Here is a 24,906-nt window from a genome sequence, read left to right on the forward strand (position 1 = left end):
TTAGTTAGTCGTCTTAATGGACGCATTGGCAGTACATAAGCCATTACTGTGACAGTGGCCAAACTTTGAATATGGATCGCAAGTTTATTTTCTTTTATAAAATTCATTTTACAAACAAAGTAATCAGGTTACTAGGTGTTTGGTTGATCAACAATGGAATAAATTACTCATATTCAGGCCTTTGTCTGTGTGTATGGTCAGTGTGTGAGGAAAGAATGCAAGCAAGACTATTCTGAGCACTTTTCAAATTTACTGCTAATTTTGCCATTTTTGAAGGCTTACCCCCAGTGCATATAAACTGTTATAACTTGATCATTTATGTATCGATTTTCATTCTGTTTCGACCAGTGTCCTTGTTACAGATATCTGTTGACTATGGTAAATCCAAAAATGCATGTAATATTTTAATTTGCGCTATAATGAAGAATACATCCAGCTGTGCAGGACTTTTTTTTACCGAGTATATATTTTTACATAGAGGATATTACAAGAGTGTCTTTTCATATTGAACATATTTAACGAGTTGAATGAAAAAATAAAACGCGAGTTTAATAAGTTCAATGTGGAAAGTCACAAATGTAATATTCATTTTATCACATGCTAGCATTTCCTGTCGAAACATCAAAATTTTTATTTTCTTTCACTATAAAAACAAATCAATTTTACAAACGTCTCTTATGCTATAAACGACGTCGACACCAATATTAGAAGCGTAATAGAGTACTTCCTTTTTGAAGAGTATTCAATTCCTACCATAAACCTGCTTTTACCGCAATTCTCCCCGTGGAGGGGGGGGGGGGGGGGGGCGTAGGTTCAAGCCCTACAGGGACCAATTTTTTTCCTTATTTTCCTTTATTCTAGTAAGGTTTTACTTTTTTCAGAAAGACTTATAATTGATTTATTGTACAAAAATTGAAAACAATAATTTGATAAGCGATTTCTTGCTGTTCAAAGTGAATCTACTACTTAAACAGAAGGGATAGAGTTACACATCTTTAAATATATTGAGTTACATGCGGTAAAAGTTCTCTATTTTGCTTTCACTCTTTAGATTACATATCGTGGAAGAAATTTAGGTAGGTTTTACTTCTGCCCCAAGGTTACTTTTGAATGAAATAAGCAAAATTTAAAACAGAAACACAGGATTCCGTTTACTTGAGGCACCCTAGAAATCAAAGCCTTGAAATGTCCGATGGTTGCGGGTTTTTGGTAGATTTATTTTCTGTTTAAATGCCAGTCTAATGTACATGAATGAGAAACAGATACAAATTTACAAGATGAACTCTTCCTGACGTTGTGATGTTACCATGGGCTGGAATACCTTATTATTGATAGATCTTATATAATCTAAATGGGCAGTGTGAGTGGATACAGGTTGAATAAGAACTGCTTGTTCATTGATAATTCATCCGCATTGTTCATGAATGGGACTATTTTGTGTAGCACATGAACATCCTTTAGATGTGATTTGGAATAAAATAAAGATGCTATATGATTGTCAGAAATACACTTGTAACTTTGCTAGCGTGATAAACCCGCAACCAAAAATGATATTGACATCTTTATTTTGTGTTTTATAATTGTTTACCAATAGTTTGATGTATCTTTTATTAAAATTAATGGTAAAATTGTATCGTGAATGTAAATACTTACAACTTGTATCGTGGATGTAAATACTTACAAATTGTATCGTGAATGTAAATACTTACAACTTGTATCGTGGATGTAAGTATTTACATTATGGCATGAAATGCTGGACATTATCTATGAACCATGTCAGTGAGTGCAGTGTTATCTGCACAGGTTCAAAAATGTAAGACATACTATCCGGTTAACCTGATGATAGTTATACATTTTACACACTAAATTTTAAACACTAAGACATGGAGGCTACAATAGTTTTCATATTCATTCTTGTATTTCTTGTGTCAGTGCTTGTAACCAGGAAACCGAAAAACCTTCCGCCAGGGTATTTTGGAATCCCATACATAGGATCTATGTTGTTGATGCGGAAACTTATTAAGGGTAAAATACCACATCTTGTGTTGTTTAAGGAGTCTAAACGTATTGGAAACATATTTAGCTGGTATTTAGGGAATCAACTGATCGTTGTTCTAAGTGGGTATGATACTATACATCAGGCGCTGGTGAAGAAGGCAGACGTGTTCAGCGACAGACCTCATGTTTTACCAGAGTATGGTATGTTTCTATTGAAAATATGCATATGATATTGATATATTCCAGTATTTCACGAAAAAATAATAAATAGACTTATTTTTGCACTTATTTATGCTTGCACTTTTACGTTCTTTCAAATACCTTTAAACCAGACAGAATCTTGAACAGCCAAATGTCTCTTTCATCCGTTCACTACAAGAATACGGCAACGTTGTCTTATTAAAAATTAAAAGTAGAGCCCGCCCAAATGAAAACATTAAGAATAATTACGGGAGCAATTAAATATTGTAACTTAGATAAACGTTACAACAAATCCAGTATAGAGCCCATAGTAAAGACACGTAGAAAAGATAAATTTTCCCCTCTATTCAAACTGAAAAAAAAAACTTAGCACCTAACCATTTATGCATTTTAATTCCTTCTCGGGTTGGTCATAGGTTTGAGAGAAGAAAGATTACCACTGATATTATGTATAACAAACTTCTACAGCCTTCCACCATACAGGCTTGGAACAGCCGTCGTAAGACTTCTCCGTATGTTTCGATATGCGAAAACATGGTTTTGTTTATATCATTTCTTACGTAGAAACAATTTGAAACATTGTTATTTTACTTTGATCGACAGGCATCATTACTTGTAAATATGGACAGTGCTGGAGAGAATTACGGCGGTTTACGTTTCGGGCACTGAGAGATTTCGGAGTAGGAAAGACGTCTATTGAAGACAAAATCCAAGTAGAAATCGAGGCAGCTACTACTTTCTTGCAAGAAACTAACGGAACACCGACATTGGTTGATGGCTTATGCACAAAATGGTGGCATATGTTATCTTTGGTATCATATTTGGACGAAGGTTAACCAAAAATAGCTCAATATGTTTGCTACATTTATATAAACACCAGATCATATCGTATATTTACGTCTGTGTTGCTGTTAGTTCGTCTGTCTGTCTTTAGCTGTATTTTACGGGTTTTTTTCAAATACAACGTGAAATAACCTTGCATTTACGTCGCCGACATACTCAGAATTTAGTCAGTCTAGTGCAGCTCAAGACAACAGAAAATGATATTTGCTTTACAATAAGTAAAATAGAAAATTTATAAGATGAAAACAGTTTGGCAAATATACCATATTTCAATGTAATTTTAACCATTTCATTTCAGTAGACAACGGGTAAATAAAAAAGAACATCATACGTATAACAGTCAAGTTAGTTTGCACATTTATAGACAAGAGATAGCCTAAGTAAAATATTGTAAATATTGCAGTCATGGTGAATGTATTTTAATGTTTTCATAATTTTCGTGTAATGTCATTGTAAAATTTTTAACAATGGCTCTCTGCAGTTCAGGATAAAGTGCTATTCGGTATATATAGCAATCAATATAATCTCTGGCTTGTACTGCTAGCTGTCCAAAGTAGACACCCTTAGTGATACACAGTTGCAACTCGATATCTTGAACTCGCTTATCTAAAAATTCCGGCTATCTCGATGACATTTTCAGGTCCCGTCCCGCATATACGTGCGCAAAATATAATTTTAAGTCAAATTTCGGTTATCATTGAAGTAAAACACTTGATCTCTTGGACTTTGAGATACTGAGTTTCACCTTCATTTTGTTTAAATTTTTATCTCTTACACCGTGATAACATAGATACTCATAAACCATGTCTTAATAACTGTTTGATATCCGTTGTCGTACAAATATACTCCTATTCCTTTTCTCTTTTAGATATGCTTATAACGACACGGAAAGTGATAAGACCCGTGCACTGACAAACGCATTTATAAATGGTTCAGGTCTAATCAGCTTCTCATTCTTCCTGCCAAAATTTCTTGTCAGAATTATTGACAAGAAGGTATAATATCAGGAGCTTGTTTCAAATTCTTCCGTACAATTGCATCTTTGAAACGCCATAACCTAAAAAATTTAATTTCTAACATTTATGAAACTTTTCAAACAGGACAGAGCTATTAAACAATTTTGTGTGAAGACGGTTCTAGGGTTTCTAGTGAAACACTTAACTGAATTCAAGCTTTGATAGATACAGGCGTCTTAAATGAATTGAGCTGTTAAAATACTCGGATATTTGGTATATAGCATAGATATTTTACGCGTAACATTTTGTAGAAGTCTTCTACCAAGTATGTGTAAGTAATGCTACTGTGTTTTAAACTGGCACCGCCCAGGGGTTACTTGTTTTACTTAGACTTTTATAAGAAAAATGGTAAAAATCTTCTTCTGAAGAGCTTAGATATTTGGTACCTAGAATCGTCTAGTTGTCCCCGAACAAGTTTGTTCAAATAATTCCCTCGGAGTCACAGTTAGCCCTGCATCGGCGGTCACTTTGTAAATACTTATATAAAAAGTTTTGAAAAAAATCTTCTTGTTAAAACTGCCAAGCCCTATGCTTAGATATTTGGCGTGTAGCATTGTGAAGTGGTCTTCTAGCAAAGTTCTTCAAGTTATGCTTATTGGATCAAAATTGGCCCCATCCTTAGGCTAACTTGTTTTACATAGACGAATATAGGAACATCTTTTTGTTTTGTCTGAAACCTCAATCCCTCGAGCTTAGATATTTGACATGTAGCATTGCTTGTTAGTCCTCTACCAAGTTTGTTCAAATCATGCATCTGGGATTAAAATTAGTCCCACTAGGATATGACAAAACCTTATATAAGAACATAACTATTATATATCTTCTTGTCTGAAGTTGCAAGGTACAGAGTGCAGATATTGTGTATGTAAAATCGTCTAGTGGTCCGCTAATAAGTTTGTTAAAACCATGCCCTAAGGTCAAATTTTGGCCATGGCCCCGCCATTGGGGTCACTTGTTTTACATAGATTTATGTACGAAAAGGTTAAAAATCATCTTGACTAAATCTCAAGTCCTAGAGCTTAGGTATTTGGCACGTGGCATCATGTGGAGGTCCTCTACTTAATCATGCGCAGATTTGAGACAGGCGAGCAATATGGTGTTATCGTGGCCCTCTTGTTTTATAATGATTGTAAGATGAGTTGCTTGCCATTTATCTTTTGCCGGTACTAGTAGGCTCAGAATAGGCCCGTGACACCATAAATTTCAGATGCAGTGACAATAAGGTGTCGTTAATCATAACGCGTAGAATTTCAGGAGTCAGCTTCATTTCTGATTTGGTGCAAAATGATCTTTAAGAGAATAGATAAATGTATATTAAAGTGTTCACCAGTTGTCCCATTTTCTTCACAAAAGTTTGCTTGAATGCAAATACACGTTTTTATGCATATTATCCGAACTATGTATCGAAATCTGCTTTTATTCGTTTGAACAGGATGAGGAGAACTTCAATATTAGACAACAGAGCGTTCTGGACATGCGTAAATATGTAGATAAACAAATAGATGAGCACGAGGCTACATTTGACAGCGACAACATCCGGGACTTTGTAGATATGTACATTCAGACGAAAAAAAGAAGGGGGCGAAACAGTTCATCGCAAGTAGATCAATCTAATAAATGAAATATTTCTTTCAAACAGAACCAATTACCGCGTGATATTTCTTTAGCGATATAAAAGCTTCATGTTAAAGATTTTATTAAATAATCAAGGCCTTTGCGTGGTTCCCCTTAGGTAAACGTCCTAATGGTTGAAGTTCTGAGCACTTGAAGTCTGAAAAGTGGTTTTCGGGACCATAAAGCACAAGCATTATTTAATCAAGGCCTGTGAGTGGTTTGTCGTCTAATTTATCACGGTTCAGAGTTCAGATGCAAAAGAATTTAACCATAAGGACATTATTATAAGACTCTTTCACCAGTTGAAGGTGTGGATTGAGGGTAACTGTTTCAGTGGTAACGACGCTCCATCCGCACTTACAACCATTGCTGTATTCTTTTCTTGCATACCGTATTCTTTTTAGAAATAGCGCTCACTGCTTCAAGTAGTCACTGTCGTTTATATGACTGAAAATTTGAAAAAGACGCTAAACCCGAGCACACACACATACTCACTTATTAGAAGAAATAAATAAACTAAACAATGATTTTCGTTGGAGCTTTATTTAATAACATTCATTTATAACTAAAGCACGTGCGGCATCTTACATCCCGGGCTGCGAGCAAAGAGAATTATATCCGGTATGCAAGAAAATAATGAACTCTCACAGGTCAGCGCGTACGTGAAACCCATGGTTTTCGCAGAATATAAAATGTTTGATTTCCTTTTTATTTATTTTGCACATAGATCGAGCTATGTTAGAAAATATATACTGCATACTGAGTATACTTTTGCAGAAGGTAGTATGTTTATGGGAATCCTTGACCTATTTATTGCTGGGTCTGAAACAACATCTTCAATTCTCGACTGGGCTTTTCTTTTCATGACCGAATTTCCGGAAGTCCAGAAAAAATGTCAAGAAGAAATTGAGATGGTAAGCAATATAATTATATGGAGATGTAAGATGGAACACTGTAGCGCTGTATGCGGATATAGAGAGATTATAAACATTTTTGAAATGTGTTTTGTTTTCTTTCCCATTCAAATGAAAGGCCGGAAAGAGAAAAAATACAATCATCTAGTATATATAACGATTAATAATTAGATCGACTTAACCCTCACCTAGACGTGTATACTTGTCTACTCTCGATCATGACTAACTTAGATTGTTCTTATTAAAGGCTTGGAGGGAACAAAACTGTATGGTTTAGTATACTTTACTTTAGGTTCTTGGAGACAAATCCGTAGAATATTCAGACAGGAAAAAGCTTGTCTACGTTAACGCTGTCATCATGGAAATTCAGAGGCATTCAAATATTCTTGCATAAAAACTACTTTTTTCACTGGATCCGCCCATGTATTAACGGGAGAAAAATCGTGTGCAAACAAGGCAATTCACGTGCTGTTAATACCCGATTTTTATTTTTGAAATGCTTTGCCAGGGACATATGTATGTATTTTTGCGCACACTGATATTTGGCATCTGCGTCTTGTTTCTTCCATAACAACCTCTTCTTGTAGCATTATAGATACAATGTAATCCATAGTATGTTTTAGCTGTATCAGTTTCCAACCCCAAACGTACTGCCCCCATCAATGTACGCACTAGCTTCTCTAAGAGTTCACTCCCTTTACAAAGCGTCTGTTCAGTTATTGTAAATAACTTTGAATAAATAAGTATCGCGTGTAACTTGTGCTATTGCTCGTTTTTAGGAATCATATTTATGATTTTGGTAAGTATCAGTCGGTATGTTTTTATCTAATTTCTCGAAGAATTTATATAAACAGCTTGGAAACTTGACACTACGTTCGTACTCATCCGTACTCCAACTGCGTGTCCGTACTCAATATAACTCGAATGTAAAGTTATCATTCTTGAAATTGTGATCGAGTCCACCAAATTGTGAAATGATATGAACAGTTATTGGTAATTTTATGTTTGTAATAATGAGAGATAAAAACACCGCTTAAAAACCTTCAGGATGTGCTTTTGATAGTGTTGTTTATTTCCGGGCCCTGGATACGGATATTTAAAACATGTTTACCGTTTCCAAGAACAACTGGAATGGTAAATAAAAAATGTACCGGAATCGTCAAGTCATCACATATGAAAACAATACATAAATCGTCGTGAAATATATTTTTATGCAAGAATAGCGACAATACACGTTTGTTTTGTGTATTAACGTCTGCAGAAGCCCTTGGGATATGTTTGTGACCTCGACCTTCGGTCTCGGTCACAAACAATCCCGCGGGCTTCTGCAGACGTTAATACACAAAAAAACGTGTATTATCCCTACATTGGTAAATCGTCTTTTTTCTATGTTTTACTTTACTGCATACGTTGTATTACTACATGCGTTGTATTGCTTCATGCGTTGTATTACTACATGCGTTGTATCGCTACATGAGTACTTATTTTACTACATGCATTGTTTTACTACATACGTTGTATTGCAATATGCGTTGTTTTGCTAAATGCGTTATATTGATTCATGAGCTGTATTAATGTATGTGTTGCATTGCTACATGCGTTGTATTACTACATGCGTTGTATTTCTACATAAGTTATATTCCTAATATGCGTTGTGTTACTACATGCGTTGTATTGCCTCATGCATCGTATTATTACATGAGTTGTATTGCTACATGAGTTGTTTAACTACATTTGTTTGGTAACTACATGCATTGTATTACTACATGCGTTGTATTTCTACACGAGTTGTATTACTACATGCGTTGTATTGCTGCATCTGTTGTATTATTGTATGCGTTGTTTTACTACATGTTCTACAGATTCAGGAACTAATCAATATTTCTCCGTATATCTAAAGATCTCAAAATTGTTAATACGTAAATCTGATCTTATTGCAAACTACAGCCCGATTTTTTCCGTGTACTTGCCAGGAGAATATAAGTCACACATTATTTGGCAATGTCATTAAACAATGTCGTGGTAATAGATGACCCGGAAAGAAACTATTGCGCATGCTCGATCTGATGAGTAGTCAGATTCATCACTTTCATCCTTTAATAGTTCCAGACAACATTCAGACTTCTGTTGCCTTTAAATATTTTCATTCTTTAATTACACATATATTTCAGTGCCCCTCAATGAAACGCACCACAGCACTAGTGCCAATACAACCCTCGGAGGCTACAGTATACCTGCTGGAACATATATAGTACCAACCCTCTATTCAGTTCACATGGATCCTAAATATTTCCCTAATCCAGAAAAGTTCGATCCAGACAGATTCATAGATGACAAGGGCAACCTGATTAAGAACGAAGCTCTTATACCATTTTCAACAGGTGATCACAGGGTTTCATATTGATAATTATTTATATTCAATTGTTATTTGTCGGGCCGGCTTGTATACCATTTAATATAAGCTTACTTAAAGTGCAGCTGTATAGAAATGCTCCAATAATTATTGTACAAGAAACTAATGAATTTTGGAGATTTTTTTCAAATGATACCATTGAATAGATGTTTTTGATGCATATATTTCTATTTGTGGGGGAGACGTCTTATTGAACAAATTGTTATTGTATGACAAATTGCCAAGCGGTGATAAATATTTCAAACATTTTCATTTGGAGCCATGTTAGAAAAAACCTTGATATTTTAATAGCAGCTTTATAGTTGAAATAACCTACTACGCGTCAGGCATCCGCTTGATTCTTGCAAGCCAAACAAGATTTTTCCGTGTTTTGCCGGTGCTAGAAAAACTCTCAACTTACACTATATGCTACTATAATAAAATCAAAGCCCTGAAAGGACTGATATCCAGTATTTACTGCGTTATATTTTAACCAATACACCTAAGGAATAAACATTTCATTGTGCATAGACCGGTCATGATTTGAAGAATGTTGGTATTCGTAGAAGTCAGCTAGACAATGCTACATGCCAAATATCTGTGCACTGTGGTTGAAGAAAACAATATTTTAAAGGTTTTGCCTATACAACTCTATGTCTATGTAGTTTGCCCGAAGGTGGGGCCAATTTCAACCCCTAACTCTAACCCTTAACCCTAACCCTAGAGCGGAGTGGTTCCGAATATTTCCAATGTGAATATAAAGTTCATAAAACAGTAGTCCTCAGTTGCTCACACACTAACATAATAAACAAGAGCATCGCCTTGCGGGTGCAGACGCTCATCTGATATTTTGTCTCTGTATAACAGAGATATTGTCCTACCCATGATTTTCTAAGTCCAAAAGGGGCCATAATTCTTGCAAAAAGCAATGTAGAGTGTACGGTACTTGCTGTGCAGGTTCAGCTTTTAATGGCAAATAACTGCAATAAGTTTTAAAGCAGTTAAGGAGAAAAGTTGACCTAAATGCATTTCTAAGTCCAGAAGGGGCCATAATCCTTAAAAAAGCAGGATGGAGTTATGTTTCTTGCTGTACAGAGTCAGCTTTTGATGGAGAACAAGTGTTGCAAGTTTTAAAGCAATAGCTTTGATAGTTTAGGAGAAAAGCTGACCTAAACACAAAACTTAACCAAGAAATCTGAATTTCTAAGTTCAAAAGGGGCCATAATTCTTGCAAAAAGTAGGATAGAGTTATGTTTCTTGCTGTACAGAGTCAGCTTTTGATGGTTAACAAGTGTTGCAAGTTTCAAAGCAATAGCTTTGATAGTTTAGAAGAAAAGCTGACCTAAACATAAAACTTAACGAGGCAACGTCAACGCCAACGCCAACGCCGGCGCCGATCAAGTGATGACAATAACTTATCATTCTTTTTTTCAAAAAATCAGATGAGCAAAAAATAAATATGGGACTATTTTTTACACGTCCAGAATATTTGTGTGATGCGGCCACATAGAAATAGAAGGAAAACTCAAACGACGCGAGGTTGATTTAGAGATATAGCCAATTGCTAAAGCACAGGCTAAAATGTGCTTAAAAGAAAAGCAGTTGTTTTATTTTATTTCTTCTATTAATTGAAGAATACGACATGCAAGAAATAGAGGATATTTGTTTGTTTGCAGTGTGATATCGAAATACACTCAACAAAATTCCTAATTGGTCAGTTTATATTGTATTACTATTTTGTTAATAATGCAGGTATTCAAACGAAATTTCACATATCGACATTTGAATAGGTACTACAGCTAATTATTGATTTATTTTTGACGACTCACAGCCAAAGTAACCGCATTAGGCGTTTTGACTATTATTACATGTTTTGCACGTGCAGGGCATGTGCACCAACATGCACGTGTTCGTTTACACTTTTGGCATTACTGATGAAAGTCCTACTAGAAAAACACATATCATGGTGAAATTGACACAAAAGCAACGGGATCGAGCTGTCGGAATGTTGCTAACCGGGACACATTTACGACACGTGTGTAATTATTTTTGCATTTTAAAAAGAATTTTGATATAATTAGTTTGTAGCTGTTACTTTGATGGTTATTTCCATTTTTAACCTTATTTCCGTTTACAAGAACCTTCAATCGTTGGTTATCTACCATCCGCGCTTTTTTGGCAAAATTTGACCCAAGGACAATTCTTTGAAGAGACCGATTTTGAGTTTTGTTGTAAAATTACGACAGCCCTGGCGCGTTGCTCTTGTGTCAATTTCACAATGATATGTGTTTTTCTAGTAGGACTTTCGTCAGTAATGCCAAAAATGTTCACTAACAAGTGCATATGGTGCGCATGCCCTGCATGTGCAAAATATGCAATATTGGTCAAAACGAAAACGGAGCCTGAGTGAAAATATCAAATTGTCTCCCTTATCGGTGAAGATATATATTCGATATCACACTGCAAACAAACAAATTTTCTTTTTATTTTATGCTAACTGGTGAAGATCAACGAATTTTCTGTTTATTACATGCTAACATGTTCAAATAAAACTAATACTTCATGATGATATTAGGATTTATTTAGGCTACTGTGTTACATATGATGCATCCGCTAAATTACCATGGACACTCAGACACATTTATATCGAATATTGGCGATTAGGTCCGTGAAATCAACACGACGCCATTTTGTTTTTGAAAACAAAAACTACATTTAAAATATTTTGTTAATAAATGCACAATCCGCGGCCAACAGACAGTAGTTAAGTAAACATATTTAAAACTTTTCGGTCAATGCCGTCAGTTCGTTAAATAACCGGAAGCTTGCTTTGTTTACAAGGTCACAACCAGTTAAATAGTTTTCCCTATATTTTCTTTATAAAACTGACATTTTTTAAAGAGCTACCAAACATAGCTAGACCCATTTCATAGAGCAAATCCTTACCTCATTTTAAATAGTTATGATAAAACTGATATAAAATGAAGAGAAAAGTAGGGGTCATATACCGTCAGTTCGTTAAATAACCGGAAGCTTGCTTTGTTTACAAGGTCACAACCAGTTAAATAGTTTTCCCTATATATTCTATATAAAACTGACATTTTTTAAAGAGCTACCAAACATAGCTAGACCCATTTCAGAGAACAAATCCTTACCTCATTTTAATTAGTTATGATAAAACTGATTTAAAATGAAGAGAAAAGTAGGGGTCATGTATCTAAGAGAGATAGATTTCTCTGGTCACATTTGCTTAATGTAAACTGACATCAAAATCACACTGCTGTGACCTGGAAGACTACTCATACTACAATTGAGATTCACTTCACCAAATACAGCCTGCTCTCACATTTTTTCTACCAAAATGTCACAAATACATCCACAATGAAATTTAAACAGAAAATAGCTTTAATTTAGACCTCTGTTGCCATGCCAAGTGAAAAATTAGTGTTCAAATACCTGGCAGCCCTTACGCGACTAGACCAGATGGCTCCCACGCTGGTTCCTTTAGTTTAGTTAGGCCTACAAACGCTGAAAGTCAGATTAAAAAAACAACCCGAATAAACGTAAACAACAGGGGAATATCCTAAAATACGTGGAAAATCAAGCTGCAGAATTAAATATCATCATGGATTTAATGGAAATATTGGTTAGGAGCTGTATAGCATAATAGGGATGGAATTTGGAACACAACTGGCTGGGTCATGTGGGTGGGGAAGAATTTCGACGAAAATGCTGGCATATTACGTAAGGTTGAGTTGATGTCTTGTGATAATAAACTAAAACAACAACCAGCTAAATGTGCTGTCGCCAGTAAAATCTACCATACAATAGTGAGGAACCGATGGAAAGTGGAGGAAAGAAGTATCTATAGCTACATTAACGGCAAGGCCAAGCAACCACTTTTGAAGGTAACATTTCTAGAGCATTTGATCTATAATATTATTTCTTCTGCAAATTTTATTACTAGCTATACTTGTCTCCTGTATGGCTTGCATGTTAGGATAATAATATGATACCAGCAGTTATAAAGGCAACAAAGGGAGTTAATTAATGAATTGTTTCAAGGGAGATAATTTTATCTGAAAAAAAAAGAAGTTCGGCACTGTGAGTGACACAGAGAAATATCTCACTGATATTTTTCAGTACTTCACCAGTTAGCATAAAATAAAAGGAATCAATCACTAGCTGAAGGTGCGGATGGAAATATCTGGCACTCGGGTAAGTGTTTCGCGGTAAACAGTTACTCTCGAGCCAGATATTCCCATGCGCACCTTCGACCAGTGAAACATTCTTAAATTAAAGTCGTTGATGTTTGGGGGTAAATATGTCACAAGTTGTGACGCGGCCCTAATAGCTACAACTACTGACATTTTTTGATCTTTTGATGTCCATAAATATAAAGAAATATAATCTTAACCAGGTTTTCAAAAACAGCTTTGTGTTTCTGCTAAGTAACTTTAGTTAGGAGTGACTGGTTGCTATTAAACTTAGACTAAAAATATCTTGCGTAGATACTGGGTTTGGAATTGAATATGACGTCAAAAGGTTTATGTTCAAGGTCTCTGTTGCTGAAAATAGACAAAAAGCGGTCTCCGCTTAATAACTTTAGTTTTCATTGATGTATTAAAGTTAAACTTCGCCTATAGGTCGCTTATAGGAAAATCAAGTTTGGGATTGTACATATATATATGGGGTCAGTGGAGTCAAGAGTCTAGGTCAGCACAACTAAATTTATTTGCATACTTTCATTCCCCCGTTGTACAATGGTCTAGACCGTTTGGCCAAAGTTACCTTCTGTGATGTTGAACATATGAGTCGCGGTTTTAATCCCGGTCTAGGTTTCACTTTTTTCTCACATTTTGTCTTCGTAATAAAAACATTTTGATGCCATAGGTTAAAGTCAAGGTTATAGTTGCTAAAAAAAGATTTTTAACTGAAAATGTGGTTTCCGGTTTATAACATTAGTAAGAATTGACTTACTGTCACCATTTGTTACATAGCAAGCTTATATGAAGAACTGGCTTCTGATTGTATTTGGGGTCACTGTTACTAAAATAGAAAAATGGTTTCTGTTAAATATCTTTGGGTTTGGGTACACTTATTGTCAAGAAACTTGATGTGTAGGTAGCTTCTATCAAAGACAGAGGTTATGAATATATTTGGGGGTCACTCAGGTCAATGTCATTGTTACTAAAAATAGAAAAAATGGTTTACGCTCAACAACTTAATAAATTTGCATAGTACTTTGAAAGTTCTACCGTGGCGCAGTGGTTTTTTTATAATGTGAAATGAATTGGTCACGGGCCACTTTCTGTTCCGGACCTTACTTTTTGTTCCAAAAGAAGTCATTTCGATGTCATAGTGTGAAGGTCAAACTAATTACTTGATTCAAGAATAACATATGACAATAGCACATCTATGTTTGTTATATCTGCACTTCTAAATAGCATGGTTAGATGCAACCAAATACAGAACATGTAACGTTTGAAAACCTAGTTTTCGTGGAATTGCCACGTTTCTCGTTTAATATCTAACCAACATGGATTAGCTAAAAATTTTGTAAGAAAATGATAGATTTGGACAAAGAACTTTTAAAATAATTTTAAAACGAGACCCTTATTTCAAAGACAGCTCATAGCAAAGTTTTCTAATATATAAAAGAGTCAAATGCCTGTTATTACTTTATCAACTGTAGTGTTACATATCTGATATTTAGGTCTCCGTACGTGCCTTGGGAAGCCACTAGCAAAAATGCAACTGTTCTTGATGTTTGCAAATCTACTTCAAAGATTCAGCTTTTCAAGAGAGGATCCGCACCGGCGTCATTCGTTGGAATCTAAGCAAGCAGTAGTCACTAATATCCCGGTTCCGTACAGACTCCGGACTAGAAAGAGAAGATGATAGGATGAACGTGTGAGGAAAATATGTTTCGATGCGATGGCTTGACTGAGATGAAGAATATGATTGCCTTTACTAAGTCTTTATCTGTAATTAAAAGGACAAACTATACTATTTTTTGTATAAGAATAAAATATTAAAATGTGAAGATCAGATTTCAAAATATAGCAAAATATAGAGGGAACTTGTTTGTTTTAGTGCAAGGTTGAAATATCTTTCACGAGTGGATACCAGATGCAATATTTTCACGAGTGGCATAGCCATGAGTGAAACTGAAAGATACGGTGTTCACAAATGAAAGATATTTTAATCTTACATGTTATACAAACAAAGTCTTTTCATTTCATGTTTTGACTAAATTTACCCATTTTATAGTTTAACACCAGTGAAAAATATAATAGGGTTATTATAATAGTAGCTCGATCTGGGATGTTGTATTCGGCTCAGGTGGAATTTTGCCAGATCGGATCTCACGAGGCGCACAAGCCCCGAGTGTGATCCGTCCTACCTTGCAAAATCCACGAGAGCCGAATACAAAATCACAGATCTGGCGACTTTTATGTGACCCTTTTATTATATACCTCCCGTTTCGTTATTGAACACACTCTTCAATATTTGGAACTTAGTGAAGTTTTTATGTGCGCTATTTATAGAGCTGTATCAGGTCATGCATGTTAATGAAAGTATTCCGGCAACATATAATACGAAAGGTACAATAGACCCCCTACGGATTTTTATACGCCCGAAAGGACGTATTATGTTATGACGCCGGTGTCCGTCTGTCCGTCCGTCCGTCTGTCCGTGCCCGCGAAATGATGGTTAAGTGACTTCATAACGGTACTTTCTCTTTGATGTCATTCATTCCGTTCTGTTTATGTGACTTTTTTCTTTTTATGTGACTGATAGAACAATAGAGAGAACAATTGGGGTGTCACATAAATACCGTTTCGTTAGAACGTCCGTCCGTCCGTCCGTTAGCAATTTCGTGTCCGCTCTGTAACTCTTGAACCCCTTGAAGGATTTTAAAGAAACTTGACACAAATGTTCACCACACGGAGTCGACGTGCAGAGCGCTTGTTTCGGATGACTAGCTTCAAGGTCAAGGTCACACTAAGGGGTCAAAGGTTATATGAGTGTGTTTCGTGTCCGCTCTGTAGTTCTTGAACTGCTTGAAGGATTTTAGAGAAACTTGGCACAAATGTTCACCACACTGAGACGACGTGCAGAGGGCTTCTTTCGGATGACTAGCTTCAAGGTCAAGGTCACACTTAGCAGTGAAAGGTCATATATAACTTTGTTGTGTCCGCTCTGTAACTCTTGAACTGCTTGAAAAATTTCAAAGAAACTTGGCACAAATGTTCACCACACTGAGGCGACATGCAGAGCGCATGTTTTCGATGACTCGCTTCAAGGTCAAGGTCACCCTTAGGGGTCAAAGGTCATGTATGACTTTGCTTTCTGTATATTGCTCTGCATTGCAGTGCTCTTGTTTTTATTAGGCAGATACCTTTGTTGTTCTCTTACAATAATATTTTTTGTATAACTTCCCTTTTTTGTTACTATAAATAGCTTATTTTGAAACTTCTTTATAATTGGCCGTAGGCAAAAACCGAGACCACTTTTCTGTGGTACAACATGGATGGTACATCCAATTTTTAGATGCATTTTGACATAACATTACCTGGTAAGAATTTGTTTGTGGACTTAGACTTTTTTTTCGAATTTCTTCTTTTTGTTGTTCCTGTCCTTTGGGCTTCAACAGTCAAGTTCTTTAAATTTTGCACCCATCCTCTGGTGTAACCCTTTCGGGCGTATATTGCCCCGCTTGGCGGCGCTTTTGTTTTCTGCCTGTTCATATTTACTTGTGAAATATAAGCCAATTATTTACAGACTTTATACAGGTATATAATAAATTTAAATACTTAATGTATCACAGTGAAGGTACCAAATATACTTCACTTAAGAAATATGATAAGTGATATTGTCAAATATGATCCAATATAAAATGTCTTACAAAGTTTCATCAAGAAATGTTCAGTTTTAAGAAAGATATGGAGAGTTTACTGAGGTCACCCCCTGTCGATTTATATGCCCAGATTCAGTCCCTGTCATCGTCTGATTGCAATTTGACGTGAAAATTTAAGTAATATGGACTGGATTTGACTTGGAAGCTGAAATATGATTCATTCCGTTAAAAAATAGTAATAAAGTCTATTAATTTTGATTATTCTCTGACATTACAGAGATAAAAATGATCCTTTTTTGCCCAAAAGCTCAGATTAAAATGGGCACACCTGTCAAAAAATAGAGGCCCAAATTAAAAAAAATATTCAAATTTCACACTTATTTTTGCAGGAAGACGTCTTTCTACATCATTAACAATAGATTTGTGGCCACTAACATTACCTGCAATGGCTTTCTATGAAAGTCATGTTTCAGGTCTAATATAGGTTAGAGACCACGAATTGTTTTCCCATATGCTTACATTATAACATTATAGCGTGTGCGGCCTTCCATACATCGAAACATGTATATCTAATTACATATTTTTCAAGAACTATCTTAGTTCTACCAAAATATCGGACGAAATACATATGAATAGTGATACTTTAAGTAATTTTTGTGTGAATGAGATGACCCCCTGTTTACATAGTTGTCATGGCGGGAGAAATTCGTTTGATAAAACTTTTTTTCAATACACATAAAATGTAGCAAATTTTGTCAAAATGTATAATAAAATACTGTAAATGCAGCGAAAAAATATCAATTTTGAAAAAAATAATCACTTCCTGGGTTTGTTTACATCACTGACAAACCAGAACGCACAGACGTTACCTTTCCAAGGTATACACTAACCTCATTCCCAGTAAGTTCCCTGTACTTTTTTGAATTGATGGTCTCTGACCTATACGCGGACGTCGTCAAAACAGCGATCGGTTATCACTAAAAATTTCGCGCCTTTCCTTTTGCTGTTCTATACGAAATGAACGTCATCTTCCTTTTATCCGGAGTTACATGACTCATGGTATCAAAACCAATAGGAAGCCAGCCTTGCCAAATTACGTTGGAATACTCAGATTTAATTTATTAGTTCATTTTTGTATTTTAATATGGGTTTTAAATAGACCACAATACGCATTTTCATTCTGTAATAGTGTCAGTCACACAAGGTCGGTGCTACTAAGTACTTCTTCTGGTGTGCATTTCTTAAAGAAGAAATTCGTTATATCAGAGTTGTATCTAGAAAACGTCAGGTTTGCAAACAGCCTGATAGCCCTATTAGCCGTACTTATATTGTATTCTGTGATATCAGCAAAGCTTTTGATAAAGTATGGCACAATGGACTACTTTTAAAACTTAAGGCAATTGGACTGTCAAATAAAGTTCTTTCCTGGTTTGAACATTATTTGTCGAATAGATATCAGCAAGTACAACTTAATGGTAAATCGTCAAGGTCGGCCAAAATTGAAGCAGGAGTTCCCCAGGGTTCTATTTTAGGTCCCCTACTATTTTTAATCTATATTAATGACATTGTGCGCGATATTCAAGCAAATATAAGACTTTTTGCTGATGATACCAGCCTGTCGATATTAGTGGACGATCCTATTCATGCATCGAATATTCTTAATAGTGATTTACAGAAAATAGAATTGTGGGCTGAAACGTGGCTAGTTACTTTTAATGCCCAAAAGACAAATTCTATGATAATATCTAGAAAAACTAACAAACCATTTCATCCACCAATAGTCATGAAAGATCAGCAAATTGCTGAAGTAACTGAACATAAACATTTAGGACTATTTCTTTCTAATGATTGTACATGGCGTTCACATTTTGATTATATCCTGGACAAAGCTTGGGGTAGAGTAAATGTTATTAGGTCACATAAATTCAAACTTGATAGAAAGTCATTAGAAACTATTTACTTTTCTTTTATAAGACCTCTTTTGGAATACAGTGATGTTGTATTTGATAACTGTTATTTAGATGAAAAACAAGAATTCGACAAAATTCAGACTGAAGCGGCAAGAATCGTGACAGGTACAACCAGATTAGTATCACTTGAAAAACTTTATCATGAAACAGGCTGGCAAACGCTTGAAAATAGACGTTATATTCATAACCTCACATTGTTTTACAAAATTCAGTATTCTCTTGTCCCTGACTACTTAAACTCTCTTATCCCTACGAGAATTAGTGAACCCAGATATAACTTACGTAATCCAGACTGTATCCCCACCATAGCAAGTAAAACGTCTTTGTTTTACAACTCCTTCTTTCCGTCTACAATTAGAGCCTGGAACTCATTACCTGATGAATTAAGAAATGCCCCGTCCTTGAATATATTCAAGAACCTCCTAAGTAGTATAAATAAGCCACCACAAGTCCTCTCTTACTTCTTTCTCGGTCCAAGAAAACTTCAAATTCTCCATACCCGCTTCTATTTGCCAGGAATATTGTGTATTCACCGCAATGCCAATGCGGAAGTGAGGAATTTAATTTTCATTACTTTCTCTCTTGTCCGTTTTACATTGATGAAAGAAATATTCTACTGGATGGTGTAAATTCAGTTTCTTCGGATATTGATATTACTACTGATTTATTACTCTATGGCAATTCCTACCTAACAGATGATACAAACACTACAATATTTAAATTAGTCTATAGGTTCACTGAGTCTTCTAAACGTTTTGAATAATACTTGAAATCAACCATCTGCCCATTCTCGTCAAGTCTTTATGTCTCACACTTATTATTTTCACTTTTTTACAGTTATAATAATCGTTATTACTTCATTTATGAAAAATTGACTATTAGTAATCTCATATACTACCCTGAATGTGTAACTGTTTCATACAGGAAAAGATCTATATAAGCCTTAGGATTTCGATCCTATCCTAAGCGTTTTTGTGAATTTTGTTGATTGTATATGTATTTTGTAAACTATCTCGCTAATAAAATATGTTTAAACCAAATGAACGTCATAATTTTCAATGGAATATAAATATTCTAATATATCGATAATAATTATTCTCTGAAAAACATGTAATAAAGTGATAAAACTGTCGTTTCTTGATCTTTCTCTTACGTTTTGGGGGAAAACTTCAGTAAAATATTCTAACAGAAATTATCAAAACTAAAAGAAATGCGTTACTATTTGATAATCACATGTAATATTTATGAAATTTACTTTTGTTAATCGTATAAAAAAATTGGCTCTTTCAACTATATTGTAAGGGGAACTTTGGGAAATGATTATCACAAATTAGGGGCGTGATTTAAAACACAATGATTTGTATGTTTATGAATCATAGCGCATTTTTTTTTGTGAAATATGTTAAAACTTATAACAATTTTATACGGTGTCATATATTCAATGATTAACAGGATATCTCGTATTCTTTAAATTAAGTGCACATTACATTGTACCTAATAAATAAATATAATAATCTAGTACTTGAAGCATACGCAAGATACATTGTCATTAAATTTTACTTGGTGGACAACTTGTAATACATCTTTCAAGGCACAGTTATTTAATATAGCACTTTATATACATGTATATAAGACAAATTGATATGATAATTTAACTCTTATCATGCTAAGGCATAACAATTCTTTGTTTCCGGTAACATGCTCAAAAAAATTAGGGTAGGTAGATTGGAAAAAATACTATTTTTATTGAGACTTTTCGGAATTTATTTTTGTGTCAAAAATTAATATAAATAAGGGGGTTATGCCTTAAGAGCATCAGTAAGTTTATTTCTAACATCACTGACCATGTTTAAAGCATAAAAAAGTGCTTTTTTGCAACGTTTTGTTAAAAGTTAAAAAAAACCAAGGCCACAAAATATTTTTGGTCGGGCCAAAAATTTAGGGTAGGTCGGGATACCGGAAACAACAATTTTTTTACGCCTAAACACGATTGATTCTGTCTTTGCGACCAGTACGTGTAGATCATGATCAGCCTGCACATCGGTGCAGTCTGATCATGATCTTCACTGTTCGCCATTCAGTCAGTTTTATTTGGTAAGCACCCCTTTTAACAGTTAATGGTACTGTCCAAATTGAAAGATGGACGAGTTCGCTATAGAATTTTAGCAGGATAAGGGTTAAAAATGAGTGCAGATCTATTCCCAGAAGCACAGAGCACAGCATACACAACCAGAGCCATATATCGCCACAAATAATAGAAACTGTAGTGGAAAAAACGATGTTGCTCATTGCAGAGCTGGAGTGGGTTCTGCGCATGTCCGGAAGTGATTATCAATTGGAGCGCACGGCAAAAATACTGACTAAAGTTTAGGGTTAGCATTTAAGATACTTTTCGTTCAAATTGCATGAATCCGGTACATACCGGAGTCTGTAATTTATACTGGCGCTCCAGGTCTGCATTGAGTCATAGTCGAGGAAAATTTAAATAGCCAAAAACAAGTACCTTTTGATTAAATGCAAGACATAGAATATGAGGATGGTGTAGATAAAGGGGTGATGTGTAAGGGAAAGGGTAAAAACAATGATGAATTTTTGATTTGAAAAGCCTAAGGTGCAATTAAACTTGAAATTAAGTGTACTTTAAACTGATGTTGTAGCAAAGCACTTACATTTGCTTGCGGAAGTCAGTTACATAACAACAATGTTTGTTTTATCATATTAAGAAAGCAAAAAAATCCCTATCCCTATTCTGTCTTTATCATATTGAAAATAAAGGGACGAGAAATAAAATTGTGAATGTCATTTGTCCGATCAGAAAGGTAAAGAATAGAATCTTGTCTAGTTCATCTGCTGCATCCTGCCATGTGATTGTGATTTCCTCCTTCTTGACATTTGATTCATCAATTTTCACGTCTTTTTTTCTGTTCTGTGGCCTCTCTAGCACATCCGATGGTTCCACTTTAATCAAATTTATCTTATCCTTATTTCTGTCCCTTTTACATGTTTGGCATTTCATAAACCGTATGTATGAAAGTATACATTTAGGTACCTCATCTGTTTCCGGTTTATGAAACATCCTCATCTGTAAAATAACAAGAGCGGTATTCAATCCACTGAATACCATCATGCAGACTGTGTAGAAACAGATGTAAGCTATCGGGGATGACGATTTTGGCATCATGTCCATGATCATGTTCAGTAAGACAACAAAAGACAGAAAACACGTGACAGAGAAACCGATACGTTCCCCAGATTCAACTGGCAGCCAAAATACCATTCCATTTAAGATTACAAGAACCATGATTGGCGTGATGATATTGAAAGCAAAATAGAGTGGCCGTCTATCTATTGTTATGGATATTTCTATTTGTGACTGTGAATTAACTGTTGGAACAGAGATTGCATTGTTTGACACTTTCCATTCGCCATTTTCCGAATATGAATCCAAATTAAGAGTTGATCTGTCAGTTTTAAATAGGAGTTCCGATGCGGTGTTTCCCCAAGACAAGAATGTAAAAGAACATGTTTGCCTGTCGAAAGGGTAGTATGTGACATCTGGAGTGCAGGAACTATACACATGTACCTTTGGATTCCAAGTAACTAAAGCTTCTGTTAAATCGAATCGAAGTTTGTAAATAGATCCACCAATAGTTGTGGCCGAATCCATAGCATTCAAAAGCACCATGTTTGGTGACCATATTTTCCCATAGGGAACCAGTAAGGACTTCAGGGCATCTGGTGTGCCTATAGCTGTAGCATTGAATGCCGTCGCAACGTCATACCCATTGCACTGTACAATTTCGTCTGTCCAGCTGAGATTAAGACCAATCATTAGATCGATAGAACCGGAGACTTCGTTAAAATCATTGAGAGCGAGTAAATCCACGGATACCGACACATCCATTGCTACACTTACATTGGCTTTAGGAATAAAGTCCTTTCTTGAATTATTTCCAGAGTTGTAAAATTCCATCAGTGTGTCATAGTCGCTCAGTAATTCACTGTACAATGTTGTTGCATTTATTCCGATGCTGCAACAGGTTAAGAAAATATAAAGAAGTTTATCCATTGTTTTACAATGATATTGATATTGATTGTGGTAGCGCTAAATAATTTGTTTTTGTATATATTCTGTATAACTTTGCCGATCAAATCTTAATCCATACTTTTAATCCCGTAAGGCATTAGTTATATATCGACTATAAAGAATAAAGCTGATAATGAACATGGTAAAGTACAACAGCTTTGTTAAGTACCATCTGCTTATGGTGGAATAATCCACTCTGGAGTACAGTAAAGTTCCGCTAATAAGACCAGGCAAAATGGTGGCCTGAATAGTGAATCGGTCTTATTAGCGGACAGTTTTTGCTCTATATGTTACACCTTGGTTCTTTAAAATTTCCAATTTTTGCATGATTTTGAAATATTAGAAGTGGTCTTATTAGCGGAACTTTACTGTATATACATGTAACTAGCTCCTTTGGTAAATCCAGTTTAAAGGGGTTTTCTGATTGTTAAAATAATATCTGGCTTCAGGATTATTTATGACAGAATTCAACAGATTTGTTTTATTTTTGGCGAAATTTAGATTTATAAACTCGGTTTTGACGTCAGCGATATTTTAGTACTTTTAATAATGGAACAGTCCGTTATCTGGGTAATGTTATTCAGTAACCTAAACCAATAAAGCAGTAAAATCAATAAAAACAGTGGGACTGGACAGAAATTAATACATGTGTACTTTTGATTGGCTGAAATTAATATACAAATGTACTGTTTAAAATGTTGATAAAACCTGTATGTACCTCTTCTTGACAGTGCAATTAAGAACATAAGTACACCTCCGTTATTATTACAGATGCAAGAAAAGTAGCCCTGGTTATTTGTAATACTATAAAGGAATCAACGGTGAAATGTGCACCAAATAGACACATTTCAACATTTCAAAGCAAAGTCAAAATTAAAAGTATGGAATTCAGAGATTAGAAATACTAGATCAGTAAACAAAAATATCAGGAAGGGAGAGCAAACTGGTAATGCGATTCATTCTTGATTATAGAAAGGAAAGTATTAAAAACAGCTAAGAAAACAACAACACGAAATTGCAATTAAACAAATGAAGGACAAAGACAAAATCTTATGATAAGAAACTATTTTATAAACATACATTAATATCGGAAAAATGGAAATGACTACACTATATATGGCCTACATGTAGAATACAAAAGCAATAATATTCTCCGAGGTTTTAACATTTTGAAGCGTAAGCTTGTCTAGATGAAAACTTAAATTATGACAAAGATTTTGAAAATGTAGTCAAAATTAAACTTTTTAACCTACTGAAAAAAAAAACAACAAGAGGATCATGATGGTCCTGAATCGCTCACCTGTCCCCACATGACCCAGTTTTGAACTGAGTATGACGTTGTTTTTTCAATTATTTGACATAGTGACCTAGTTTTTGAGCTCAAATGACCCAGTTTTGAACCTGACCTAGATATCATCAGGATAAAAATTCTGACCAATTTTCACGAAGATCCATTGAAAAATATGGCTCCTAGAACGGTCACAAGGTTTTTTATATTATTTTACGTACTGACCTAGTTATTGACGGCACGTGACCCAGTTTCGAATTTGACCTAGATATCATCAAGATAAACATTCAGACCAACGTTCATACAGATCCCATGAAAAATATGGCCTCTAGAGAGGTCACAAGGTTTTTCTATTATTTGACCTACTGACCTAGTTTTTGAGGGCATGTGACCCAGTTTCGAACTTTACCTAGATATCATCAAGATAAACATTCTGACCAGTTTTCATGAAGATCTTTTGAAAAATATGGCCTCCAGAGAGGTCACAAGGTTTTTCTATTATTTGACTTACTGACCAACTTTTTTACCGCACGTGACCCAGTTTCGAACTTGACCTAGATATCATCAAGATGAACATTCTGCCCAATTTTCATGAAGATCCTTGAAAAACATGGCCTCTAGAGGGGTCACAAGGTTTTTCTATTTTTGACCTACTGACCAAGTTTTTGACCGCAGTTGACCCAGTTTCAAACCTGACCTAGATATCATCAAGATAAACA

At 35.1% G+C, this 24,906-nt stretch overlaps 2 protein-coding genes across 2 annotated transcripts; one reads left to right on the forward strand and one right to left on the reverse strand.

Annotated features, from left to right (window-relative positions):
- Positions 1-788: 788 nt before the first annotated feature.
- On the forward strand, positions 789-18,043 carry LOC123562473 (cytochrome P450 2B4-like). Its single transcript, XM_053528013.1, has 8 exons — positions 789-2,199; positions 2,803-3,030; positions 3,859-4,037; positions 5,491-5,666; positions 6,244-6,586; positions 6,879-6,971; positions 8,757-8,967; positions 14,695-18,043. Exons 1-8 carry the CDS (start codon positions 1,884-1,886, stop codon positions 14,877-14,879), a joined length of 1,731 nt encoding a protein of 576 aa, XP_053383988.1. The 5' UTR covers positions 789-1,883; the 3' UTR covers positions 14,880-18,043.
- A 3,527-nt stretch (positions 18,044-21,570) lies between these two features.
- LOC128550060 (acetylcholine receptor subunit alpha-like) lies at positions 21,571-22,881 on the reverse strand. Its single transcript, XM_053528018.1, has one exon. The coding sequence runs from the start codon at positions 22,879-22,881 to the stop codon at positions 21,571-21,573; it is 1,311 nt and encodes a 436-aa protein (XP_053383993.1).
- Between the last annotated feature and the right edge of the window lie 2,025 nt (positions 22,882-24,906).

Source organism: Mercenaria mercenaria, chromosome 2, assembly GCF_021730395.1.
Source record: "Mercenaria mercenaria strain notata chromosome 2, MADL_Memer_1, whole genome shotgun sequence".
NCBI classification, from domain to species: Eukaryota; Metazoa; Mollusca; class Bivalvia; order Venerida; family Veneridae; genus Mercenaria; species Mercenaria mercenaria.

What these genes read in the sequence shown, in the direction of transcription:
- LOC123562473 (XM_053528013.1), top strand. Translation starts at nt 1,884, where the DNA reads ATGGAGGCTACAATAGTTTTCATATTCATTCTTGTATTTCTTGTGTCA. An exon ending in GTCAAGAAGAAATTGAGATG is followed by an intron (nt 6,587 to 6,878) that starts GTAAGCAATATA and finishes ACTTTACTTTAG; the next exon opens with GTTCTTGGAGACAAATCCGT. An exon ending in TTCAGAGGCATTCAAATATT is followed by an intron (nt 6,972 to 8,756) that starts CTTGCATAAAAA and finishes ACATATATTTCA; the next exon opens with GTGCCCCTCAATGAAACGCA.
- LOC128550060 (XM_053528018.1), bottom strand. Translation starts at nt 22,881, where the DNA reads ATGGATAAACTTCTTTATATTTTCTTAACCTGTTGCAGCATCGGAATA.